We start from the raw sequence: 27,545 nt of genomic DNA on the forward strand, positions 1-27,545 counted from the left end.
CATGGGGGCTAGGATCATGCCTGTCTTGCATTGCATCTCTTGTACTTAGCAAAGTATCTGGCACTTGTTAAGTGTTTAAGTGAATAAATGAATACAAATGCATGAAAGTTAAACTGGGGACTAAGCCTTGGTTATGGATAGTACATTACACATTCAATTTGGCAAGTATGTATCGAACACCTACTGTGTGACAGGTAATATGCGAGATCCTCTTTGATGGTGCTAGATCCTTCCTACAGTACGAACAAGACAAATAAATCCCTGCCTTCATGGAGCTTACTCCCATTGTTAATAAGGAAGACGATAAATAAACAAATCATTACAAACTGGTAAGTAATGGAGAAGAAATAAACAGTGAAGTAATAGAGAATAATTTAGTGATGTGAGAATGGGGGGTGGGGGGGTGCAGTGAGAGCTATTAATCTGATTGCACTTTCCCTCAAACTATCCCAACCCCTGAAAGTAAAAAATCAAACTTAAAAAAAATTAATGAAAGTAGTATTAGTTAGACATAAAGACATATGAAGAAAGCGCATACAGAATTTCATGTAACATTTAGATAATCATCATGCAGGCACAGTAATACCACATCTGGAGAGTTGTGGTTAAAACACCTCAGGTATTTTATTTCTCAAGTTAAGTTCCCATGGGCATATTCTGTTTAAAGTTCGTCTCCTCAAAAGCTACGTGCAATAAGTTGTTTTAATGGTAGTTCAGTTCTTTCTGTTCTGTGGATGGTAAAATTGAAGTTTGTTGGCCTCTGAAAGTTGCAGTTCACTTTAGCAGAGAAAATAAAAATATCCATTTCCCCCCAGAAAAAGGATAATATTTTCTAATTTTGCAAACACTTTATGGAGGTATCATTTGATTCTGTATTTTTACAGCTGCTTAGCATTTATTATTGTAGAGCCCCTTCTCACAGTATGTTTCTCTTTCATTTCTAGTCAAGGGGTGTTAATATTATTTTGGAATTATTCGAATTTGAGAGAGTGATAAAGGGCCTCGCTTCAGGGGTTCTTACTAAACAAATCCCTGACTTCTTACTCCTTTAAGGAAAAATAAAAGGTTTTTGAGGAAAAAGGAAAGAAAGGAAAAAGGTTTTAGATTATGAGTTTCTTGGTTTGGGAATCAGAACTATTTGGTGTGGTAACTTCAAGACCGTGCATCTTGTCTGGCATTTGATAGGTGCTCAGGAAATGGTCAATGAGTTGAATTGGTTTGAGAAGAGTCCGGGGATTACCCTCCTCCATATACAGATGGGGAAACCGAGGCTTAAAGAACTTGCAGATGTGTTTGCATTGTGTTTTGCGCTTTACTAAGGGCTCTCACCCAAGTTAGCTCATTAAGAGTGGGTTTTCACCACCATTATATATAAAGTAGGAAATGTCAATAAAAAGAGGAGAGTAATGATGTGTTCAACAGACAGTGAATTAGTCGTTGCCAGACTCCCCTATATAAGCAAGGCATTCTCTGCTGCTAAGGGACAACTAAAACCTAATGGTGAAAAAAATTCAGGTCCTTAGACAATGATAAAAAGAGGATTACTCTTCTAAGGACAAAAACAATCAGAAAAGTTATTGGCAATCTTTGCACTATAAAAAGTCCTATAATATATAGAAAACAAACTCTCATACACCATTGGTGGTGGTGTAAATTGGTCCTATTTTATTGGAGGAGAATTTTTGAATATCTACCAAAAAATAAAATGAACAAACCTTTGACAGAGCAATTTGCTTTTATGAATGTATTCCCACCATAGACCTACTGGCTCAAGAGTGCATGTATATGTGAAGAAAAGAATTTAATGAATGTAAGAATGTTTACTGTGACATTGTAACAGAAGACAACTTGTAACAGCTTAAGGGTTCATTAACAGTATGATAGCAGCAGAAACTATGAGTTATCTGGGTAGTGTTATTTTACACAGACATTTGAAACAGAACAATCTATGTATTGACATGAAAAAGTGACCACAATGAATTATGTCAAGAGCAAGCTGCTTAACAGTAAACAATGAGTAAAAATACTCATCAAAATATTTGTGATGACTATCTCTGGAAAGTGAGATGAGCTATTTTTTTCACTTTATACAATTCCATACTACTTGATTTTTCAATGGAAATAGATTATTTTTAACATCTGGAAGTTAAAGAGAAGCTGTTCCAACTCTGGCCACCTGAGAAGCTTTTTACTTTTCAACCAAGAATAAGAGGACCCAGGAAATGGTTATTTTGTCCTACTTCGCTATAGTGCTTCACACTGTGCTTGGCATATTATTGGTGCTCAGTAAGTACCCTGAGAATAAAGGAGTAAGGATGACCAACCCTGGTCACTCTTTCATGAGGTGAGGTGGAAGGACATAAGAGCACTGAGATTTTCTAACCCTAGAATCTGAGCCAGTGGGTCAACAGAGAAGTTTATCACATCAATAGGGTTGATTTATATTAAAGAAAGACTGGCTAGATAAACATCAACTCACCAAAAAATAATCTGGGGGTTCTATTTGCATTGGATAAGGATTCTTAATGGGTCCCCACCATATTTCTTTGAGTGTCTCTTGGGAGCATTTATCTGTTGGTTTGGAGGTCATAGAAGCATAAAGAGGAAGAAATCTCAGATGTGCCAATTCAGACCCTGAACCTCCGCAGTACCATTCCCATAAGGAGTTCAGATTGAATGCTTCCTGGGATACTGCTTTCACTTCCTCCAGGGGAATTCTTTCCCGATGAGCCCTAACTCCCAGAACGTTCCTGGTGGCACAGAACTGGAATCTGCCCCTTTGAAGAACTGACCCACAGACCTAGCTCTGCCCCCCAGTGTCACACACGATGGATCTGAGCAGCTCTGCAGAGTGGTTTAAGAGAATGGGCTGCGCCACACCTGCCTTGAACTCTACCTTCCACATGTAGGTGCCCTGTGACCCTTAGGCAAAGATTAGCAACTGTCTCCAATCCTAAATTTCTTCTTTACAAAATGGGGATGATTATAGTTTCTACCTCATGGGGTTGTTGTAAGAAGATAAGGAAGTAATCTATGCAAACTGCCCATCGCAATGTATGGCACAAAATGCTCAACAAAGAATATCATTACAATTTTCATAGGCCTTTTCCATGAGGTATTCCATGAGGAAGCAAGGAAGAAAGTGGCACAAAACAGCAAAGTTAACATATGAGGTGTCTGTCACTAAAATGCATGCCTGAGGACCTTGATTTCAAGTGACTCTAGCGTCTCCTCTGTGTTTTCTTAGAAACAAATTAGAAAAACACTCCTAGTAGGGGGAGGGAAATTTCATACCATTAATTTAGCAACAACCAAAAGCCTGTACTTTCACAATTATAGACACTAACTTATAAAAGTAACTTCAGGTGTTTGAGAATCTCACTCACATCTGGGGGACACAAGGAAAGAGCTCCCTCAGGGAATTCTCTCAAAACTTGTCTCCCTGCAGCTTGCTAATATTCACATAGCTGTCAGGAGAAGCACGAGTTTTCTTCAACCATTCTGAAACTTTTCTCAGGGCTAATGACTGCCTATCAGTCTGGATTTGACTTTATGCTATTATTCAAGATGTAAATTATAAATCCTATATATATATTCAGGAGTGAATCTGGGAGCACAACATAGACCTATATTTACAATATACATCTATATTACGTGCCATATGAAACTTAGTAGACTAGGAGACTTTAGGATCTAGGTCCCATCTTGACCTGGCCACTAACTCACTCTGTGACCTCTTACGATCTCAGTTGACTCATCTATAAAATGGTTACAATTGAGGATTCTTACACTGTATTCTAAGGAGCTCTAGGTTTGCACAGCTGTGCTGGGGGCTCCTTTAATTGTGCCTCAGGCTTCTCTCGTTTCAAGTAGAGCAGCAATATTAAAAAAAAAAAAAATCTGTTACATATATTGGGATTCTGCCTAAGAATTCATTTGAAAAATGAGTCTTTTTCTCCAAAAGATGTTTGAAAATGACTGAATCACATGATTCTCAAGGTTGGGGTTCCTTTCTCCTAATTGTTTTTCAGAGGTGGGGAGAGAGTGAAGAGGACAAGGAGGAGGAGGAGGGAGGGAGTGGTGAGAAGAGACCACGGTGAAAAACAGTAACTTCTCGGTCTTACCAGGCATGGTCTGGGAACAGGGTATTCTGATTAATTAATGATTCTTACTCACTTTCTTCCTAAGTATATTACCTAACAATATCATAATATTGGATATGATTAAATCCCTTTTTATCATTCAGTTGGTATCTAACTAATGCCCAGGACATTTAAAATGACTTCCTCCCCACTCCGCCCCAATCCCCAGCCCCAGGTTTAAATCACTAAACTGAGAGAAAACATGTAACCCTCCAAGTCAATGGCTCCTTCCTTCCAGGAACTGTCTGGTGGCATCCTTACAATAAAATAGCTTAAGATGAAAAGTGTGATCAGTTTGGAGGGTGATATCAGCAATCATGAGACCAGTCTTGAACTCACAGCAGGAGAGTTCACGGAGGAGTCCCGATAGCAGAGGAGATTCCAGATGCTCCTCTTCTCATTAGCAGCCCACAAATGTTCCCTCTGGCAAGGGCAGCCTAAGCAGGGCAGACCCCTGATGGGAGCCAGTCCCTTTACTGTAGAAAAATGTGAGCTGCTCAAAGAAGCCTGTTGGAAGGGCATCACGGAGCTGTGCCCTGACGTGGTGAATGTTTGGGGGTGAGGGGTTCATAGGAAAACAGTGGGGTTATGTGGGGGGCCCTGTCTGAGTGAAGAGGTGCCTCTGGATCTCCGTGGCCGCTGGAGCGCACAACTGTGGAGCTCAGCTGTATCAGCAGAACAGCGGTGGCCTGTGTGCTGGGCTGTGAACTCCCTCTGCAGGGAGGGCGGGGTGCAGTGGAAAGGGGGCTGGACGCGGAATCAGAAGACAGGTGTGACTCAGCCCCGGGACAAGGTGCTTCAATTCTGAACCACTATTGCCCTAACGAAAAACAAGAATAAAAATACCCACAGGATCTGTCTCACAGGCATGTTGTGTGGTTTAAATAAAACAGGGTCTGAGAAGCATTTAGTAAATGAGCAAGCCCCATACGTGTGTAAACTATATTCCGTAGCCTATGAAATAGTTGTCCAAATGTGATCCTTAAGAAACCCCCAAAAGCTTGCTCAGATCACTTTCCTAAGATGATAATATAAAAGGTTAGTGACTTATCAAATAAATGAAGTGCTTCACTGTGTTCATATAATTTTCCAGTAAGTCTTAATTATAAAAACCGTGGTATCTGATACTCTATAAAGAACTATATATAAAATTACAAATCTAATTGTATATGAAAAAATATACATATTATAAAATCTAATTATATGTGATTTCAAAAAATGCAACTAGACAATTCTTAAAGAACTACTGTAGTGGCAACTGATCTTATAAATGTATACAGTTATATCAAAAAGTTTCATCATACCATATGCTCTCACTCATACATGGAATTTTAGAAACAAACCAAATGAACAAAGGAAAAAAGAGACAGAACAAAAAAACAGACTCTTGAACACAGATGACAAGAGGGTGGTTGCCAGAGGGGAGGTGGGTGGGGGGATGGACGAAATAGATAAAAGGGATTAAGAGTACCCTCATCATGATGAGCACGGAGTAGTGGACAGAATTGTTGAATCACTATATTGTACACCTGAAACAAATATAACACTATATGTTAATTACACTTCAATAAAACAAAAAAATGCTCATCACAAGCAAAAAAAAAAATTTTTTTTACAAAAGTAGCCTAACTCTAGAGTCTCTATTTCAGAACTTCAGTAAGTAGTGTGTGTTTTGCTCCTATTTTAGACCATTGCATGTTGGGAGTCATCCACGTAGAATGAGATGTTAGAAGACCATGGAGCTCAGCTTTCTACGGAAGACCATCAGCTCTTCTGATCGGGAAGTTCTCTGGAACAATCCTCTTCATTCTCGTCTGAGCAGGACAGGTTCAGTGCACTCATCACAGGATGGATCCAGGATGTCGTCTGGGTTACGTGACTTGAGAAGAACAAGGAATGCAATTATAATCTGAAAGATTGCCTGTCCTTCTACCCATCCGCACACGTCCTGATCCCAGGGACACTGCTTCCTCCCTACAGCAGAGCTCCTTGTGACAGGAAGCAACTGGAACTCCATCCAATAGTTTTAAAAAGTCTTGGATAGGTTTTAAGGTTCAACCAAACCCATTTCTTTCTTTCTTCTTTGGTAAAAAGGAATGTAGGAGAATGTGTGATCTTTGACTCCTTGCTTTTCCTTACCCAACATTCAGTCAGCAAGTCCTGGGACTGTCTTGCTGAAACATCTGTGGGGTCTTTTACTTCCTCTCCTCTTCTAGTGCTATAGCCTGGGTCACGGAAAATGCTTGTCTCTCTGCCTGTTCTGGTTCTTTGTTAATTCAATCTCTACTCCAGCCAAGAGATCTTTCTAAATGACAAATCAGACACTGTTGCTCGCCTGCTAAAAATTCAGTGCCAACCCATGCCTTCTGGATCAAATACATACTTCCATAGTATGAAATACCTTGATTTTTTTTTTTTTACCTGCCTCAATAATACTTTCTTCTCTGCTACAGTCTTCCTTCATCCCATTTTGCTTATCTAGTTAACTCTTACTAATTCCAAAGAATCAATCTTCCTCAAAATTCCTCCAATCTGTGCTCCTGATGTTATCTCTTATTACACTCTATTATGAGTGCCTGTTTATCTTCAGTAAAGAAGAAAGAAGTTACTTCGTTAAGAAGCTCTTTGAGGGCAGGAACTGTGTTTCTTGTCTGAATTTATGGTGCTTAACATGTGTGAAGAACGAACGACGAGGCATTTCAGGGAAGAACACAAGCAGAGGTAGGGAAGGATGTGCAACAGGTATAGGGCATGTTCAGGGAGTGCTGAAACATCGCAACCTGGGCCCCTCCCTGGTGGATGGTGTTTCTCAGACCTCGTATCCAACACTCAGGATGAATCTCTTAAATCCACCACTATCTGCCCAGCTCCTGAGTGTTGGACAGATAGCTGCCAGAATTAGGATGATTTGTTTCTTCTTCTTCTTTTTTTTTTTGGCAGTGAATTTACCTATTTTGTTTCTTCTTCCTGGATACTCTTTCTTTCACTGGCTTACCCCACTGCCCTCATCCATCTAGATCAGTCTCTCTGACCCCTATCCTATCCAGACTCAACCATGGAAAGTAGCATCATGTCTGTCTATGGGTTGGCACTTAGGAGGATCAAATAAGATGGGGGGGGGGAGGTCTAAAAGTTTCTCCTACGTCACAGAGTAACATTTCCAGTCTGTTTTTAAAGGGTTTTTAGTAACTTATGTAAAGAAGATAATTCTATGGTTGAATAAGTTTGAGATTCATTAGGTTAAATAAAGCTAAATGGGTTTCTTTACTGCAGGATTTCCCTAAGCCTTAACTATATTAACATGTTCTATGACTCACCAGCAGTTTGCAGTATTATTCCAACTAACATGCCCCTGTCGGCACACACGGGACTAGTATTCCACAGAGCACAACTTGGGAACTATCACAAAAATGCACTTAACTTTATTGGCTGTTGAGGACAATAACTGACAATGCTGGACTTAGTACAAATAGGCAGTTTCACTGTCAGTGGTGATTTGGTTTATTTTTGACCCTATATCCCAAATTCTATGCATATCCCCCAATACAAATTGTTCAACTCCTCAGTTTAAATATTAAAATTCATCTTTCCATGGAAGATCATTGAAAGCTTCATGATGGGGTAAACAAATTCAAGTTGTTTTAAGAATCAAGGTGAAGGTGGCAAGGCTCAAACATCTTCGTAATTTCAAAAGTACAGAGTGTGGTTCTTCTCTTGACAGTAATCCACATTACTATTATCTCTTTAAAATGGTTTATGGTTTAATGGAATTTATTATGGAGGCTAAACTTACTAAAGCATTGGATTCTGCACAGGTTAACTTCATTTCAAGGTCTTGGGGGCAGGTGGGGGGGTTAGGGAAAGCTGGAAGTCTGCCTAAATTGAAAGTGGTTTTAAAGAAATACTAATGAGTGTAAGATAAGAGGGCCAGGATGCTGCTGCAAGGTGAAATGAGGACACTCATTCTGTACAAAGCACCTGTTTAAAACCAAAAGGAAAAACTTGATGAGACAGTTTTGCTAATTTTAAAATATTGGTGTATTTACTTTGATGTTTACCAGCACATTTATAATATCTTAGTCCAAAGAAGAGACTTTAAATTATTATAAATGCTCCCTCCCCAACAATGTCCCCGAGTTAGGGAGTGTGGGAAGGAAGGCAAACAGGAACCACCACCTCAGGGACAAGTTTCAGGTGCACGCTTTCCTAGCAGACTTTCTGAAAAATAATATTCTTGGGGCGCCTGGGTTGCTCAGTCGTTAAGCGTCTGCCTTCGGCTCAGGTCATGATCCTAGGGTCCTGGGATCGAGCCCCACATTGGGCTCCCTGCTCCACGGGAAGCCTGCTTCTCCCTCCCCCTGCTTGTGTTCCCTCTCTTGCTGTGTCTCTCTCTGTCAAATAAATAAAATCTTAAAAAAAAAAAAATAACATTCTTATGCTTAAACTATTATAACTGTTAGATATGGACATTCCATTAAATTTATAATGTAAACTAAGCAAAAGCAAAATGTCTAAGGAAGAAATGTAGTTACTGACTCTGAACAATGACTATGAGAAAGTTCCACTAGAAGGTCATCCTTGCCAGGAAACTTCATTAAGAGCTTTTTTAAATCAACAAATCTACATCTGATCTTTTCCCAAATACAAAAGTTACATCATAAAATATTAATTAAGCTTATGTTCACAATATACTTCTTGCTATCTGTTTAAAAAACACACACCCCAACACCAAACGTGCAATTACAACAGCTACTTACTAGGAAAACAACAACAACAACAACAAAACAACCAACAAAGGGATAAGGTTTCTATGCTTCAAGTACATATTTCACACCTAGGTCTTTCGTACAAACAAAAACCAAAGCTTCTAAAACTCAGGTAGTGCATGTGAAGTGCCTGGCAAAGAGTAGATATTCAGTAAGTGATCATGGCTAGTTTTTTTGTTTTTGTTTTTGATAATTAGAACTTTGTGATTATTGCAAGAAAAACCTGGAATTCTTCCTATGATGCTGGAACAGGGCCAGCTGTGTGTAGACCATTCAATTTTATGTCCTGGTGAGCATTGTGCCTAAAGAGCTTTGACATAATCGGTATGATGAGATAATCCCAGCTTTACTGGCTTGGAGAACATTCTAGTATTAGAGATACTTCCTCTCTGATTTGTGTGCTTGGTAGCTCAACTGAGAAGAGAGAATAAATCAGCCCTGTTGACTCTGTTTAATTAATAAAGACCCCATGGTTCATGAAGTGAGATGCTCCTACTTAGTATGAAAAATTTAGAGGTCTGGAGAATAAATGAGACTGACTATGGAACGTAAAAATCTTCCATTTGAACATACACTACCTCTGGCAAATGTTCCTGCGGAGAGTGCATCTGACCTGATTTGGGGAGCAATCAACAGCAGTTCAGATATATCTGAAAATCTAAAAAGCATAATACTACTTGCCCCTGAGTGACGGCCAAATCTGTTGTTGGGAAACAGAAATATTCGATCTAGGAAGATGACAGTGTTGTGTTTTTTTCTTTTATAATATTAGTAAATTGAAAGACATATTTTAGGGCTTATAAAAAAGAGCCCTAACAGAACATGCTTTATTTTATTGGCAAAGAAATGTAAGTGAATTGTTTAAATCCCATTATAATTACCCTCCTTATGTTTCTTACCTCCTAGCATGCAAAATGCTTTATTTTAAAATAAAAATTTAGGACAGCCTTTGAGAGAAAAGTGGTTTAAAGACAAAAAGTGCACTAGCTTTGAAGAAATTCATTCTTAATAACCATCTGTGATGATGAAAGAGGTTCTTCTGTTAAACTCCATTGTAAATGACACTATTTATATATCATTGTGAATTTAGCAAGATTTCATATATAATTTTATCATGTTGAAGATAAGGTCGCAAAATAATGAGACTAAGTAATTAACTTGCAATGTCCTTTTTTTGTGGGGGTGGGGGGATAATCCTATGCATATAATATTCATATGAACAAGAAAATAAAGACAAGTAATATATGTTAATTCAATCTGCTTCTGACATCAGTATCTTGGAATTACTGGAAAATTTTACAACTGGCCATAAAGTGCAAGTAGTAACAACAATAAAAGATTTATACTTAAAAAAGAATCCCAATTGAAAACAAATTAGAAGGTAAGAACAGAAAGTGAACCGTGTCAATAAAATTATCAAAAAGTCACCAAACCTTGGTGAGGCAGTGCGTAATCTTGCCAGACACTGGTTATGAGAATGACTAGGAATTAGTAATATGAAGAATCCATTCCAAAACATATTTAAGAGAAAATTACAAGCTGTTTGTTACCACTGACAGATAAGGAGTTCCCTCTTACATAATTTTGGAAATACATCCCTAAAATCAGAATGGATATTTCTTAGTAATTAGCTTTGTAAATATCACAAAACAGTTCCAGTATTTTGTAATTAAACATTTGGAAATCCACTGGGACTCTGACCAAATATTAGCAGGATTCCATCCAAATATTTATGGTCTTTAAGACAAATTTCTTTTTGCTACATATTTATGGCAATTTATATAAAAATACATATCTTTTGAAAAATTGAAAAATCCAATTAAAAAACCTTCACATCTCAGATATCACATTATTATAAGAATCTAAAGCTATAGTCATATATTACTTATGCATAATATTGGAAAAAACTGCTGTCCCTAGACTTGTAAAAGATGAACACTGAAGATTCCTGAGAAAAATATGAAAAATATAAATTATATCCTTTAAATCATATACACAGGTTTAGATTGCTGTCAATTACTGTACAAAGCTAAAACATCCCAGGTCCAGAGCTGATACAAAGAAATTGTCCTACAGTCACAGATTACATAGCTTTGGGCAACTCTTAAAAATTGATGCTGTTTTTCACTGTGATAGGATTAAAGAATACAGAAGGCCCCAAAGAACATGTCCCACTGGTACTTATACACTGGACTATTAGATATTAATAAACACAGAATTTTCAAGTTGGTATATTCGTACATTCTCATGTCCCCTTTGGCAGGGCCCACCAAACTTTATGTTCTCCCTTCCATATCACAGAGTTGTTACCAGGAGGCAGCTGCCTGGAGACTGACTACCTGTCCCAGCGATCCTTATGTGAGCATGTGGCTAGTTCCTGCCAGTGGAAGGTGTGAGAATTGATGCTTATCTCTTGCGGGCCAGGGGTTTTTAAGAAACTGGAGTGCCTTCTCCTACTCTTACTCCTCATCTGCTAACTGAAGGCAGAGGACTCTGAGGACCTAGGGAATGCGGAGCCATGAGCTAGGAGGAGCTGGGGTACCAAAGTCACCAGCCCAAGAAAAGAAAAGCCACTCATCAACCAGGAAGGTCTGCATTAACTGGTATGCGAGCATTAAGCCACTGAAAGGTGGCGGTTTGTTACAGCCATTAGTTAGTGTCATTCTAAATCATCCTCAAGCAAGAAGAGAGTATTTCAAGATGAAGCCATGACTATTACTTCCCCTGTAAATACAACTTCTCCAAACTAAAGAGGTTGGCTTTCTAAAATACAGAAGACAAGCAATACGTATATATTTTCATGCTACTTTAAATAGGTCAGTAGTGATCAAAAGACTGTCTGAATATAGATTAATGAAAACTAAATTTAATTAGAAACAACTTTGCAAGACCACTGCCAGTTTCCACCTTAAATTCTCACTTATGAATACAGGTGCATTAAATATAGAAGCTACTTTAGTTTGTAATGTTCACATGTTTCACTTTTTTATCCAATAAGTTTAATAAACATCTGATTAAGTACATTTTTCTTAATTACCAAATTTGAAAATTTAAAAAAACTAAAATGATTTGAAGCAAAATTTCAACTAATTTTATACTTATTCTAATGTTATTTTTCTATTAAAGTTAAGTGGACTACACTAAAAATATAAGCATATGAATGTACATATTCTTTTATCAGAGAAGAATTGGACATTCTACTATTTTTAAAAGATTTTATTTATTATTTGAGAGAGAGAGCACGAGAGGGGGGAGGTTCAGAGGGAGAAGCAGACTCCCTGCTGAGCAGGGAGCTTGATGTGGGACTCCATCCTGGGACTCCAAGATCATGACCCGAACCAAAAGCAGTCGCCTAACCAACTGAGTCACCCAGGCACCCCAAGAACTGAACATTCTAAAATCACAAAACTGGATGGGACTTTGAGAGGTTCCCTCCCCCACCATCTCTATAGTCTTGACATGTTCTATCCAAGTATCATCGACTCCGTAATGTGTAAGTGCAAAAGCCACTTGAGAGTGAGTGCTATAAAGTCGAAACTTTCAATTATAGTGAAAAATTATGGGATAAACACCAAACGTGCCATCAACCTTTATAGTTCTCTCATCAACTCTACAATACCATTTCTAGTGGTGCCATCTTGGACTTGTGAATCAGTGGACTTAACTGTCTTTTAGAACCTTATTTTGAAGAAGAGAAAAAGTTATACTTATCATCCTCATGTTATATCTGAGGAAACTAATACCGAGAGAGGTAAAATAACTTACTTCAGGTCATAAAACTGTTAGTGCCTGGATCCGGACCCAAATCTGACTTCGGAGAATTTAGCCATTCTGTTAAACTCCTATCTGAGGCTCTGTTATCTGGGTGGGTTTCAACAATATGTATGGCGATTCTGGGATGGGGTAAATGATCACCTAAAAGGGCTCTTCAGCTTTACAAAATGAGATAATTAAAGATGTGTTGACTGAATACAGATTATATTGTCTAAAGCATATTTAAAAGCACTTGCCACAAAAATCATATTTTTATTAAGTAGGAATAAAAAGTACTAGCATGAAGCCTGCTTCCTCAGAAGTCTTACACTTTTCACAACATGAAAATGAATTCTTTATATGTCTGTCTTTTTGCCCACAAGGATGTTAATTTCTGGAGGGCAGAGAGGGGTCTTTACAATCTCGGTGTCAGGCTCACAGAAAACGAGGGTCAATAAATGTCTGATGCATAGATCCACCAGACTTTTCACTGGTATTATTATTATCATACCACATGTAAAAAATGCTCAAACGTGGTAGACTAGCTTATTTATGATTGAGGACCAGATAAAACTATCTTCAGAGGCGCCTGGGTGGCTCAGTCATTGAGCGTCTGCCTTTGGCTCAGGTCGTGGTCCCGGGGTCCTGGGATCGAGCCCCACATTGGGCTCCCTGCTCCGCGGGAAGCCTGCTTCTCCCTCTCCCACTCCCCCTGCTTGTGTTCCCTCTCTTGCTGTGTCTCTCTGTGTCAAACAAATGAATAATTAAAATCTTTAAAAAAAAAAAACTATCTTCAGATGTGATAATGCAGCAGCCTCACCCTAAGTGATTCAGAAATATGTATATAGAGACTCTACTTTATCAGGAAAGAGTTCAATTGATTTATATAGCCTAAAAGTCATCAAATAACCAGGACTACTAACCCTCTTCACCAATATTCTAATAGCCAAGTAACCTGAAAAGGTCTATTCATATATTTGGTGGTAGGTAATAACTGAACCACTATGATAATCCAAACAATTTTGATTAGAGTTTATTTGCTAAATAGCCAGAGTCATATGTAAACTTACTCAAATCCCAGGATTTAAGTTATAATTGTTTACATTGAACAAATACTATTGTTAGCTAAACAAATATTGTGTTAATATAAAATGCTACCAAAGACAAACTTGATGGTAAGGGATGGCTAAGAACTCACGTTACCCCTCAATTCTCTCACCATTATTGAAGTGATTTTACTACCCTGGAGTTTTCAGCCTCTGAAATAACTCAGGATGCAGCCAAAGCCATGTTTCTAGGCATCCAACACCCAACAAAAGGATGAAGATTTTTCATAAAGGGGCCTGGTTAATGCTGATGCTAAGTAACAAAGTTCAGGTTAGGATCTAAGAAGACCCTCCAGCCCCCTCACTGTCCTAGATCATTCATTTGAGAGGGATGTTTAGGTAAGTGGCAGCTGGATCAGACACGACATCAGATAAGCATTTTGTACTTTACAATGTGTTTTGATACTAATTTCCCAGTTAGCTTTTCATACAAAGCTCATAAACCTAACTTGTCTCTACAAGTTTAACAACTGAAGAAACCGAGGCTGGGGTATTCAAGCACCCTTAGTTCACACAGTAGCAGAACCAGGGCTTAGACGCAGACCAGGGTTACTATTCCTTCGTATAGACTATGCAGACCTGGTTTGAAATCCCCGATCGCCCATGTCTAACTAGGTTACTGTGTGTCTTAAAAAAAGTTACTTAAACTCCCAGTCTCAGTTTCCTAATGTAGAAAACATGTAACACATGCCTCAATAGTGTTAAGAGATAACACATATAAATCCTCTAGTTCCATGCCTGACACATTCTAGGTCCAAGTCATAATCATTACCCTCTCCCCTCTACCTTTGACTCCCTGTATTAGTTTTCTATTGGTGAAGTAACAAATTGACACATAAAATTTAGTGGCTTTAAACAACACAAATTCACTGGCTTACAGTTCTGTAGCTCAGAAGTCTGACATGGCTCTTACTGGGCTAAAATCAAAGTGTTGGCAAGGCTAATGTTCCTTTCTGGAGGCTCTAGGGGAGATTTCGTTTCCTTGCTTTCCCAGCTTAAAGGCCACCCACATTCTGTGTTTGTAGCCCCCATCTTCGAAGCCAGAAACATAGCCTGTCTGTCCCTGCTTCCACTGTCATATCTCTTTCTCTGACCCTCTTCTTCTGCCTCCCTCTTCCACTGTTAAGGACTCATGTGATTAGAGTGGACCCACCTGGATAATCCAGGATAATCTCCCTATTTTAAGACCAGCTGATTAGCAGCCCTAATTCCACGTGCAACCTTTATGCCCCTTTACCATGTAACCTAATGTATTCAAAGGTTGTGGAGATTAACATGAGGACATCGTTGGTGGGGAGGAGGTCATTATTCTCCTTTCCACACTCCTCCTCCCCTTAGCTGCTTCATCTACTAAAGACTAGGGCACAAGGAAAAAGGCACTAGTTTGGATTAATTCTTGCAGGTGTGCCTAAAACTTGGTAAATGTATAAGAAATGTATAGGAAAATGATATACTGCACTGTAATGGAGATTACTGGATAAAGAAAAAGAAGGTGCTGGAGAATTTATGGAAAGTAGTTTAAGAAAAAAGCAACTGTTGTGAAGTGAATTGTGCCCCTACCCCCTCCAATTCATATATTGAAGCCCTGACCCATAATGTGGGCTATATTGGGAAATAGGCCTTTAGGGAGGTAAAGTTAGATGAGGTCATGGAGGTGAGGCCCTGGGTCCAGTGGGACTGGTGTCCTCGTAAGAAGAGGAAGAGACACCAGAGCTTGATCTCTCTGTGCACACATGGACAACAGGCCATGTGAGGACACAGTGAGAAGGTAGCAGTCTATATCCTAGGAAGAAAGGCCTTACCAGATATCCTGATGGCATCTTCACCTTGGACTTCTGGCCTCCAGAACTATGAGAAAATAAATTTCTGCTCTTTAAGCCACTTAGTCTTGGCAGTCCTAGCAGACTGATAAAGCAACCGAATTTGGAAGGGAAAGTGTTTGACAAAAAAGTCAGTATTTGTTAATTAACTTAAATAAAGGGTCCTGGAGGCAGAGACAGTTCCACATCCGGCTAAATAAAAGTATAACCACAGAAAGGTGATGAATTTCCCAAGTACTTCTTGCAATCCCAGAGGATTTGCTTACAGTATCCCAATAAAATGCTAAAAAACATGCTTTATGCCTCAGTCATACCTGTCATTGGTTAAATGGGGGTGGGGGGTGGAGAGTTGGATGCTGGCTGTCTAGATCTGGATGTTTTATTCATTTCCGTGGGCTTTGCCATTCTGAACGACCTAAGCCAGCTGGCTGGCCTTTCGTTTAAATGACAGTTGCTCTTACAGCGCTCCGTACTGCTACACCCCTTCGTAGGTATTTATAGAAAATCCAGAGCTAGCTGTCTCAGGCTCCTGAGCAATGCAACCTCTCTGCTCCTGTCATAGGGCTTCTGATTGGCCAGCGAGTGGCGTTAAGTGCAAGTTTTGGCTAGTGGTTTCTATTTGCAGCTGTGCAAATGTTGTCATTTATGGCCCCTCCACTGTCCAATAGCAGTACTATAAAATAAAGGGAGGGAGGGAGGACTAATCTCTGTTCAACGCTCACCATGTGCCAAGTGTTTTGCCAGGGGCTTACCCCCTCCCCCCTTATTTTATTCAATTCTCAAAACAAGCCTAGGAGATATAAACTACCATCCTTCTTTTTTGAATGAGAAAAGGGGGAACAAACAATTGAACACAATATCAATTATACCAAGGTCACACTCATAAGTGGTGCATAAACACTAGAACCCAGGTCTGTCTGACATTACAGTCCGTATTTTTTTTTTTTCTCACCAATTGCTTCCCCAAATTGGCAATGACAGTCTTCATGCATTTGATAAATATTTATTTAGTCCCTATACACACCAGGCACTGTACTAGTTACTGGATATTCTAAGCCAGCCGTCACCTGGATGGCTACATCCAAACCAGTGGTTTCAATACAATTTATTCATAACTAAGAAGTGTTTGGGGACAAAATATTTCCTCCTTCAAGCCATCTTTTGATTTCTTCATTACAGTCTCATGAAGAATGAAATGCTCAGGATTCTCAGGCACGTAGAGGATAGTGAGGAGCTAACATGCACTCTCCTTATCTATGCTTTAGTTAGGTGCATAGAAATTATCCTAATGCCTCATCAAGTGAGCCTTAGACTTAGAGTCGTTTGTGAATAGATATTTCTTAACTCACCCAAAATGAATCAAAGCAGCCAAATTAATGAGGTCCTCAGAAGGCGGGCTCCTGACAGTGTCCACTAAAGAAGAGCTAAACTAATCTGCCAAGGATTTAGGAAAAGTCAAAAGCAGCAGCTTATTATTTCCAATCCAGAAACCATCCGTTCCTCTCATCCTCCCCTCCAATCACCCTAATTTGTAATTACATTAGAATTACCCAGCATAGGCTATACTTGTAAAATAAAGTTAGGGGGCAAGAAAACATAACCTCTAATTTTTCTCTTTTGTGTTTTCTATTTTATAAATGAGAGGACACAATGTAACTTAAGCCTTTAATTAATACAGTAGGCTGACAATGGCAAAGTCTTATTCAAATACAGGCTGTGATCCACATTCTTTCCTACCTGGGAACAACCTAATAGGATGTCCTACCTCAAGTCAATGAAGACAATCATCTAGGGTCATTAATTTCTCTGACTGGAGAGACATGAAGAAAGCCATGCCTACCAGAAATCATTAATCTTTTAGAGTCATTAAGGCAAAGCTTTTAAATACTATCTTATAAGAACTTCTCTGGGTGGCTTGTCATTGTTTATTTCATTGTTTCAACCTACTCTTTGTATTATTACTGCTCATCCTGGCAGAGTTTCTGCATTAGCAAAATATTCTAGAAGACCAAAGATTGCAGAGATGTGGCACGTGTCCCCTACACCTCTTCCCCTCTGCAGCCACAGCAAACACCTAACTGATCAGACATCACTGAGGATGAACACAGCTTAGAATATTTCCCCAAACCATGCTTGAGACAGTGAGTTGAAATCTATTTGCCTTCCCTGCTCTAGACCGACACTTTTGTTTTATTCAGAAATTACTGACTTCCTAGGTTCTACTGATAGGCATTTTAATGTTGTAAGTATACTTCTTCCTATGTAATGGATGAAGTTTTTATAACATGAGGAGAGATCTCACATTGAAGGTGTATCAGCACAAATGAACACGTGGAGAATTATAAGTTTAAGTAACTTTTAAAAACAAATGATTATACCTACTGGAAAACTCACTAATCACTATACATAGTATCATTCCATGTCTGAAGCAAGTGTCTAATACTGAGATATCTGTATTACTTACACAGATGTATACACACATATATATAACATACATATATACACATGGAAACATATGTTTATATATGATATATACAAACTATATGTGTGTGTGTGTGTGTGTATATATATATATATATATAAATACAATATATATTTTACATATATTGTGAAATAGCATTGTGGTAGGCATCCTTTAAGCCAGGTCCCAGTGATCCTCACCTTTTGGCATTCTCACTCTTCTACATTGTACCAGGGTTGGTCTCTGTGACCAATAGCATATGGCAGGAGTGATGGTATATCACTCACTTTTAAGATTGGTTATAAAGCTTTGGTCTTCATATTTCTCTTGCTCTCACTCTTTCTCTTGTCTCTTGTTTTGGGGGAAGCCTGCCATCTTGTTGTGTGCAGTCCTAAGGAGAAAGGTCCACGTTTTGGTGAGGAACTGAAGCCTCCTGCCAACAGCCAGATGTGTGAGCTTGGAAAAAATATACCAGCCCCACTAAGGCACTCTTCAATCCCTAGCCTTGGCTAATAGCTTGATCATAACTTCATGAGAAACCTAGAGAGAAAGAGCCAGAATGATCCAGTAAAACCACACCTGGATTCTTGACCCTCTGAAACTGGGTGAGAAAATGTTTACTGTTTTAAGCTGCAAAATTTGGGAGAAATTTATCATGCAGCAATAGAATTAACAATCACGATCATTAATCACAGTGAATCTGAGTTTTTCAATAGAAAAAGAAAACACAATGAAAGCAATGTAGCAGTAATGTCTAATTTGTAAAAATTAAGTTTTACTATTAAACATAACTCTCAATAATTTTGTTAAATTTTATAACACATTTTAAAGTGGAGTCATATCAAAGGACTACTATAAATCTATAATAGTATACAACTTTCAAAGGGAAGAAACTGGGTGGGAAAATGGTTAAGTTAATCAGATAATTTCATCATAGCACCATCAAGATAACTGACATTTGTCGTTAAATTTATTTATTTATTTTTTAATTGTTATTTTTAAAGATTCTATTTATTTATTTGACAGAGACAGACACAGCGAGAGAGGGAACACAAGCAGGGGGAGTGGGAGAGGGAGAAGCAGGCTTCCCGAGGAGCAGGGAGCCCAATGCGGAGCTCGATCCCAGGACCCTGGGATCATGACCTGAGCTGAAGGCAGACGCTTAACGACTGAGCCACCCAGGCGCCCCTTGTTGTTAAATTTAAGAATGCTGCAACTCTCTAAGGAAAAATATGAAAGTTTTCCTTTGAATGCACTGGTGTGTGCATATATATATATATATATATACACATATATAGCGCAAGTGAGGCAAGCCCTGCCTATATGCATATTACATACACATATTGATACACACACACACACACATATATACAGACACACATGTTTTGTTAGTTCTGTGAAATGCTGGCTCTAGCAATGCCAACATTTTGATTAAATTTGTTTATGCCAGGTAAAATGCTTTCTTCTCTTGCATCAGAACTTAAGTAGATGACTACAAAGTATTATTAGGTGTGCAATGGACATGTGCAGGAATATTCAATGAGGACTATATTCGTCTGGGCGTTCTTGGGACAGCACTGACAGTTATTCCTTTGCCTGAGGCTTGGCTTCCATCAGATGGAACAATTCAATTTCCGGGAAGACAGTGACAGGTGTCAATTTCAGGGAAGAGATTATATGTATACAGACCATTATCTCCTCCGGTGTTCTGGAAGGGCAATTTCAACCTGTTCTTTTTAAGTAAAGGTAAGAGAGGCAATGACCTGAGTTCATTACTTGCTATTTCCTGCCTCCAAAGTACATTAACCTGGTAAATGAACTACTCCTACCTCAAAAGCTAAGGTTATCCAGGTTCAAAATTTCAGCTGGGGTAAATGGTAGGATGAAGATGAAAAAATAAGACAAAAAAGCTACATAGTTCCAAGAAGGACACACAATGGATGCTTGTGTATGCAGCCATTATGAATGTGGCAACATCACCTGTCTGAACCCAGCAGCTAAGAGCCAGGAAGTACCCCCACCAAAATGTTAAGAGTGAGGGGAGGGAGTGAGGACAGCTAAACTTGGCTGGAAGTGTGTACTTTGGGTCAGGAGCTATGATAGGTGTTTCACATACGTAAGCTCATTCATTCTAGGCAAGAACCCTACGGAGTGCTAATATTCTTTCCATTCTGTAAATATGGAGAATTAAAGCTCAGAGAGCTTAAGTAAACATGCCCGAGGTCGTTCAGCTATCCTGTGGAGACACCCGCATTTGGACCCAAGTTTTTCCAAATCCAAAGCTCAGGCTCTTCTTTCCCCTCTATCAGATGGCTTTCCTATAATCAGCTCCACGCACCAGAACTCCTGAACTTGACTCACACAAACCCCTATAGGCCACACCCAAGAGCTATTTACAAGCAATTCAAATTAGTTTGATGATCTGGCGTCCTGTCCTCAGTTGAGAAACTCCTGGGGAAGAGGGTGAGGTGTGTAAAAGATAAAAAAGGAGAATGGGGGTAAGGAGATGGCCAGGCCCACTGAGAGCCGCGAGAGATGACAGCTGGGTCCCATTCTAGTTTAAAGAGCTTACCCTCCCCCTGCAGAACTCACTATATTATGCATAAGACTGACATTCATAAAGATTTTCTTTAGTAGCCTCATTGTAAGAAGGCAGGGAAGTATGCAACACTTATTAAGTAAAACTTGGATCAAGAATAGTCAAGCTAAAATAAATGCTGGTGCTTGAATGGGGTTAACTTCTAGCAGAAAAACCTAACTCAGGCAAGCAGCCCGTTCCTCCACAAGGCTGAGTAAAGGAAGCACTGGTACAGTATTAGCTTTTCTTATCTTTACTATTTGGCCTTTCTAATCTCCAGGAGATAACTAAGTATTCTTAGAACTAAGTTTCTATTCTGCTGCTTAAAAATGGATAAAGTAAGGAGCTCTCCCTAAATCAAGATTTGTTTAAAATATCTTTCTTGTCACATGGAAACATACTACATTAAAATAAGGAGGTGGAGGTGGTAAAGCATGGGTGTGTGTGTGTGTGTGTGTGTGTTTATGTATGTGTGTTGGGGGCTGGCTTTACTTACCTCAGCTCTGCAATTTTACTACTGCATGGCTTTGACCAAGTTAGCCTCTTTTCCACATAGTTTCTCCAACTGTAATGGTGATACAATGATATCCACCATTGTCCTTTGGGGAACAAACCTATCTTATCTCTTTTCTGCTTTCTTTGTAAGTCAAGGTTAAGGTCAAGGAAGAGAACTGATGGGCTTCCAAAAGACAGGTTTAAAGAATATATTTAGGTTTAGGTCTAAGGGATATATTTTCTATGTTGGAGTAGACTACATAAACGTAGTGTCTCTTTCTGTTCCTTCCACAGGACTGTTCGTTAGACCTCAGGGTAAACGATTTGTTTACTCTTTTTTCTCTCCTTTCCTCTCCTTGGATGCTAGTCTTCCTTGTAGGAGGAGCCCAGCCCAAGACTGTTGTTCTGGTCTGCTAGACAGAGCTGTTTAAGCCAGCTGGGCACCCGGCAATGGGAAACACTCACCCTTTGGCTGGCCATCTCTTGCTCCCTCCTTGTCTTTGGTGGTCAGTGGTTGTGCTTTTGGTGTCCTTTCCTCACATGGCACTAGTCAGGCGGTGACACTCAGCTTTGGGTTAGGATATACTGACAGCCGACTGAGGCAAAGGAGTCCCCACAGGGTCTAGACTCATTTACTGATGTTTTTCAAAGGCCTTTGAACGAGAACCCCAGTAAATAATTGAATGCTAGTTTGCCTTCCTTTGATCAGGCACTTCTTTTGGGGACTTTCTAGGAGACAGGCATGGCTGAAGGCAGGATGCAGCTCACCACCATCATAATACCACCCTAATAAGAGCCAAGCGGTGTCCATTTTCCACACTGTTAGCAGAATTAAGTGATACAATGCATAGAAAAGTACACCTAACATACGCCTGGTTACCGAGCATCAGGTTGTGCCCAGTAAATGCTCATTCTCAGGGCACCTGAGTGGCTCAGTCAGTTAAGGGTCTGACTCTTGATTTCGGCTTAGGTCATGCACTTGGGGTTGTGAGATTGAGCCCTACATCAGGTTCTGTGCTCAGCATGGAGTCTGCTTGAGATTCTTTCCCTCTGCCCCTCCCCCTGCTCACGTGTGCTCTCTCTCTCAAAATAATAAATCTTTTAAAAAAATTAAATGCTCATTCCTCCCCCCTACATCTTTTCCCTTAATCATTACAAAGTTAATATGAGAAAAAAACCCAATGAAAACGTGAATGTGGTTTTTCTTTTTCCTGCCACGTCTACAGTACCCTGATTCAAATCTTCCAGGAACTCAACATAGTAAACCCAGCGTATCAGGGCACAACTCTCCTTCCAGAAGAGACATGATTCTGAAAGTGAAGAGTATGGTGCTAAATGTAATCCCTGCATGGGATTCCTGGGTTCTCTATTCCAAAAGTCCCTTTTCCATACATTATATACTACGCCTTTGCTTTATTACTTTTTGCTAGAGACCACAAGAAGAAAATACACCACAAAAACACATTGCCACGTTTATCGTTAGTTTTTTTTTTTCCTCAAATCTTTTTAAATAAGAAGCTTTTGAATTCTCACTGTTTTCAATGGTCATATGATTTTTCATGTCCCCCCCACCACCATTATGGGCTTCTCCATATTGTAAATTAATGATGACTACTGGGCATCTACTATGTTCAAAGTTCTATGCTAGGAGCTTAACATTTAACAACTCTATGAAGTAGGCAATACTTCCCTTACTTTATGATGAGAAAACTGAGGTGAAGAGGGTATAGGAACCCGTGTGAAGTGACAGAGCTTGGGAATCCAGAATTTGGATATTGCTTTGGAAAATACTTGTACAACTGAAAGGACATCAAGGACATACCTCCCCTTTCCTCTCCAAATGTATAACAAGAATACATTGCTAGAAAGGACAATAAAGGGAGTCTTTTAGGTTTCAAGAGTCTTTGAGATTCCCATTTGTGTTCTTATAATGTCAATTCTGACATGAAAGGAGCTGCCCAGAACAGAGTAGATCAGTCTGCTTTGTCCAGGATAAAACTAACCAGTTCAGTAGACAGAATATGTATTGCTATTGAAGCTTTCAAAGACATGTCTCTATCATTGGCAGTCCAGTATAGTAGAATCCTGGAGTCAAAAGACTTTGATTCTATTCTGATTTGGTAATTTAGTAGCTGTGGATTTTTGGGCAACTGCTGCAAGCTCTTATGTTTTTCATCCATAAAACAGCAAAAATAAGGCATACATACCTCAAAAGGTGTTCTGAGAATCCACTTAGACAGGGTTTGTTCATATTATGCCTCGTTTATCTTGTTATTTATTATCTTTCCTACTATTATATAAATTCCATGACATCAGAGAGCTAGTCTGTATATTTTACTACTGAATCTTCAAGGCATGGTACATTGCCTGGCACACAGCAAATGCTCAAAATATATTTGCAGAATGAATGAACTATGTACTGTAAAGCACTAAAAATGCTGATTATTAGTATTATTGTATTAAGTATGAAGAAGTGTTAAGATATACAAATTGATTTTTTCATTAGATATTAACTTCTCATAAGTATTAATACTTTTAGTCAGAAGTGAATTCAGGCAGCCAACATTTAAGTTCAAATTACGATCTTGTTCCAACTTTTTGCTGTTTCCCTTGAAATAATTACTAGTTTTTCACCCCCTAAACGATATCTGATATTAGCATTTAAATCACATGAAATGAAAATGGTGAGGCTTCATTTCTTGTTACTAATTTTTGTAACCTCCAAGAGGGATTCTTGGTTTTGCTGATTATTCTGCAACTTCCAGGTTCTCTCCAGATGTGAAGGAAATTGCTTACTTGGTTGAGATGCTTGTACTTACTTGATGAAGTACTTGATTCCATCTGCTGTGTAAGCTTCCTCCCACCCATAAGGTAGATCTAGAGTGAAGGGAAACCAAAAATACACTTAATAAGATGATAAAGATAACTTTATTTCCTGGATGCAAACTTCCCACATCTTTACAATTATTTGAGTACATTTCTTGTACAAAATAATTTTCTTGAAAGGAGGAATTAAAACAATTCAGATGAGCTTTCAGACTCAGCATCTTTAGAACACAATAAATAAGTCCCGAACAGTTAACAATCTGCTTTAGTTGCATTAACTGGATTATGACTTGTCATTTACATGGGGTGAGCATTTTTGTCAGCAGGATTCAAGCAAAAATTTTTGGTGCAGGGGGTGGTTTTTGCCTGAAGGCAGAAGGATGGACAAGATGGCCCCTGCTTGTCTATTCTGGCTCAAAGTTTCCTTGATTGGCTCCCTTACATTCTTTCGCTCAGCTCTGCAGGGAACTGGTGCTTGAATGCCAGATCCGCAGGGGCTTGAAAGTAGCTTCTGGACAAGACCAAATTCCTTGTGAAGTCTGAAAGTTTAGCAAAGTGATTTACAATGGATTGTGGTATTTTATTTTGTTCATTAAGAATTTTGTGCACTAAACATAAATGGCCAAACAATTTGCTAAACTTAGCTTTCATTTCTATAATGGGTTTGAGAGTAGTTAGTGAGCTATAAAGAAATGCAGATTGAAGTAAGCAAGAAATTATTTGGCCATATTTCTGTAAATGAGTACATTTGTGTCCTCATATCAAGAGAACAGGCCCATGTTGAGTAGCCACATTCTTTTATGTTGCAGCTATGGATGGTACACCTCTAGAATACAATGGTTTCTATCCTTCTGCTATATCCCTGCATGCTGCTAAGGATTTTTTTTTCTATTTTTTTAAATTTTTATTGTTATGTTAATCACCATACATTACATCATTAGTTTTTGATGTAGTGTTCCATGATTCATTGTTTGTGCATAACACCCAGTGCTCTATGCAGAATGTGCCCTCTTTAATATCTATCACCAGGCTAACCCATCCCCCCACCCCCCTCCCCTCTAGAACCCTCAGTTTGTTTTTCAGAGTCCATCGTCTCTCATGGTTTGTCTACCCCTCCGATTTCCCCCTTTCATTCTTCCCCTCCTGCTATCTTCTTTTTTTTTTTCTTAACATATATTGCATTATTTGTTTCAGAGGTACAGATCTGTGATTCAACAGTCTTGCACAATTCACAGCGCTCACCATAGCACATACCCTCCCCAATGTCTATCACCCAGCCACCCCATCCCTCCCACCCCACCCCTCACTCCAGCAACCCTCAGTTTGTTTCCTGAGATTAAGAATTCCTCATATCAGTGAAGTCATATGATACATGTCTTTCTCTGATTGACTTATTTTGCTCAGCATAACACCCTCCAGTTCCATCCACGTCATTGCTGCTAAGGATTTTAATTGACCTTTTGGATCAGTCCTTTGATCCTGGCTTGTTGTGGCTCCATTGATGGGTATAATGCACAAAAGAACAGACTCCATGGCTCAGGTAGTCTACTTCTTTGGAAAGTAACTGAGCTACCGCAATAGACCACTGACTTCCATTCCCCTAAGTCTCAGCATGAGGCAGAGCAAAAATGCACAAACAGTAACTATTTGAATGAAATAAAACCTTACTCTGTCACCATTCACTTCTTGAAGAATATTCTTTGAGAACAGTTTTGAAGATGTTGTTTTTATAATTAAGAAAAGCTTTATTTTAGATCTATTTCCAGTCCATTAACACAAGTTGTATAATAACACCTTTGCTAAACATTCTGTAACTGTTTCCTTTGCTGATGAACATAGGCCACCTAGGAGTTTCTTTGCTCTCTTAGTGAATAAATGTTCCTATTTTAATTAGAAAAATGAGAATTTCTGGGAAGTCAGCATAAGTGAATGACTGGCTTCTTACAAGCCCCTGAAGTGACCACCATGTCCATCTCTTCTGGCAGCATGTGCCCAGCAGCATGGGCCATGGTTGTCCACTGCTGCACTGGTTCGAGGGGACTTATTTTCTTTTTTCACACTTTCTGCGTTTTTGTTACAGATCATTTTATTGATCACTGACAACCACCTTGCCTGCAGGGGAGAATGTCATGACTGTACAGAAGAATCTTGCTTTCATGATAAAAATGCTCAGAAATCCCAGAATATCCAGTCAATAAGGCAAAGGACAGCTAAAAGTTAAGTAGAAAGTCATTCTAATGGGACTAAGGTTTTTGTCCAAATGATTTGTTTGTCCAACCATTATAGCTATACTTCTAGATTTTAAGTCACAGATTTTTTTTTTCATGAAAAGGAGAAAAAAATGTACACTTCGGTATCTTTTAATCCACAGCGTCATTTAAAAATTAACATTGACATTGGAGTACCACACATTCTCTATGCCATCAGAATAGAATTCCTGCCCTTTCTTTTTCTTTTTAAAGATTTTATTTATTTGTCAGAGAGAGAGAGAGAGAGACAGTGAGCGAGCAGGGGGAGCGGCAGGCAGAGGGAGAAGCAGGGAGCCTGATGAGGGGCTCGATCCCAGGACCCTGGGATCATGACCTGAGCTGAAGGCAGATGCTTAACCAACTGAGCCGCCCAGGAGTCCCCTGATTATTTCTTACAATCCATTAAACAAGGACTATAACTTCACAACAGACTTATTAAAGGTACTAATCCATATCCATTTTAGTCAATATGGTTAATGAAGGACTGTAGCCATAAAGATGATTCTTTTGTGTTAAATAATATGTACAGCTTATTTTAGGATAAATTCTCTGTTCTGAAAAAATAAGCATTTCTTTTTAGAAGACTGAATGGTTTCTTCTTTTTCATGCAGCTACTATAATCTGAAAAACAGAATTGGAGGCTAAATTGATAGTAATAATCTCTCAGTGATAGTTCAGTACTAGAAAACACAATCACTGTCCAATTATAAACTGAAAAACACAATACTGATAAACCAAGTAGCTTACTTTATACAAAAAGAGCACTTTTGATTTCCATAAGCTTGTATGCTTATGATAGACTCAGCTTTCCATTAGGAAACAATTTCATTTCTTCACAATAAGTGATTTGGGCAAAATTATAACAAGATCTAAATACTTTTCAATAATCATTATTATTCCAAGGCATTAAATTTTTTCTCCATTCCTCATTTGCTTTATTCTTGTAAATATATAATGTTTCTATTTTTCCTTTTCATTTCATATCTGTCTTAAAACTATTATGACAAATATAATCACTTGAAATTGTTCCTGATTGGAAGTGTTTGTCTATAGACTCTCACATATAACATTCTTTCCATCAGAGATCATCTCTTTCCAATCAACCACTTCATGGGGATGACTCCAAAATCTTCATGAGTATCTTGCCAAAGTAAGAGTATTATACATACTTAGCTGTCACCTAAAACTCAACATATCCAAAACTAAACTCATCGTGTTTTTGTACAAACTACTTTCCTTCCAGTTTTCCAGTCTATTTACGTAACGAGATTCTCTTTGTCGTATTTGGCCCGTTCATCAAATATGTATTGATCATTTATTATGTGTTCAGTATTTTGCTTTGTGTTCAA

At 38.8% G+C, this 27,545-nt stretch overlaps 1 protein-coding gene across 3 annotated transcripts in view; it reads right to left on the reverse strand.

Moving 5' to 3' along the window:
* Positions 1 to 27,545, reverse strand: part of STXBP4 (syntaxin binding protein 4) — a 221,865-nt gene that overhangs the window by 45,363 nt on the left and 148,957 nt on the right. For 2 of the 3 annotated variants that reach the window (XM_078065058.1, XM_078065066.1), the window contains exons 16-17: positions 23,941 to 23,998; positions 4,325 to 6,021 (exon numbers count right to left, since the gene is read on the reverse strand). In XM_078065058.1, coding sequence (XP_077921184.1) covers positions 5,907 to 6,021; positions 23,941 to 23,998 — 173 coding nt within the window. In that variant the 3' untranslated portion in view covers positions 4,325 to 5,906. Of the gene's footprint in view, positions 1 to 4,324; positions 6,022 to 23,940; positions 23,999 to 27,545 lie in introns of those variants that run through there. The other variant, XM_078065070.1, reaches the window with a different exon arrangement.

The sequence above is a fragment of the Halichoerus grypus genome, chromosome 2, assembly GCF_964656455.1.
Source record: "Halichoerus grypus chromosome 2, mHalGry1.hap1.1, whole genome shotgun sequence".
Taxonomy (NCBI): Eukaryota; Metazoa; Chordata; class Mammalia; order Carnivora; family Phocidae; genus Halichoerus; species Halichoerus grypus.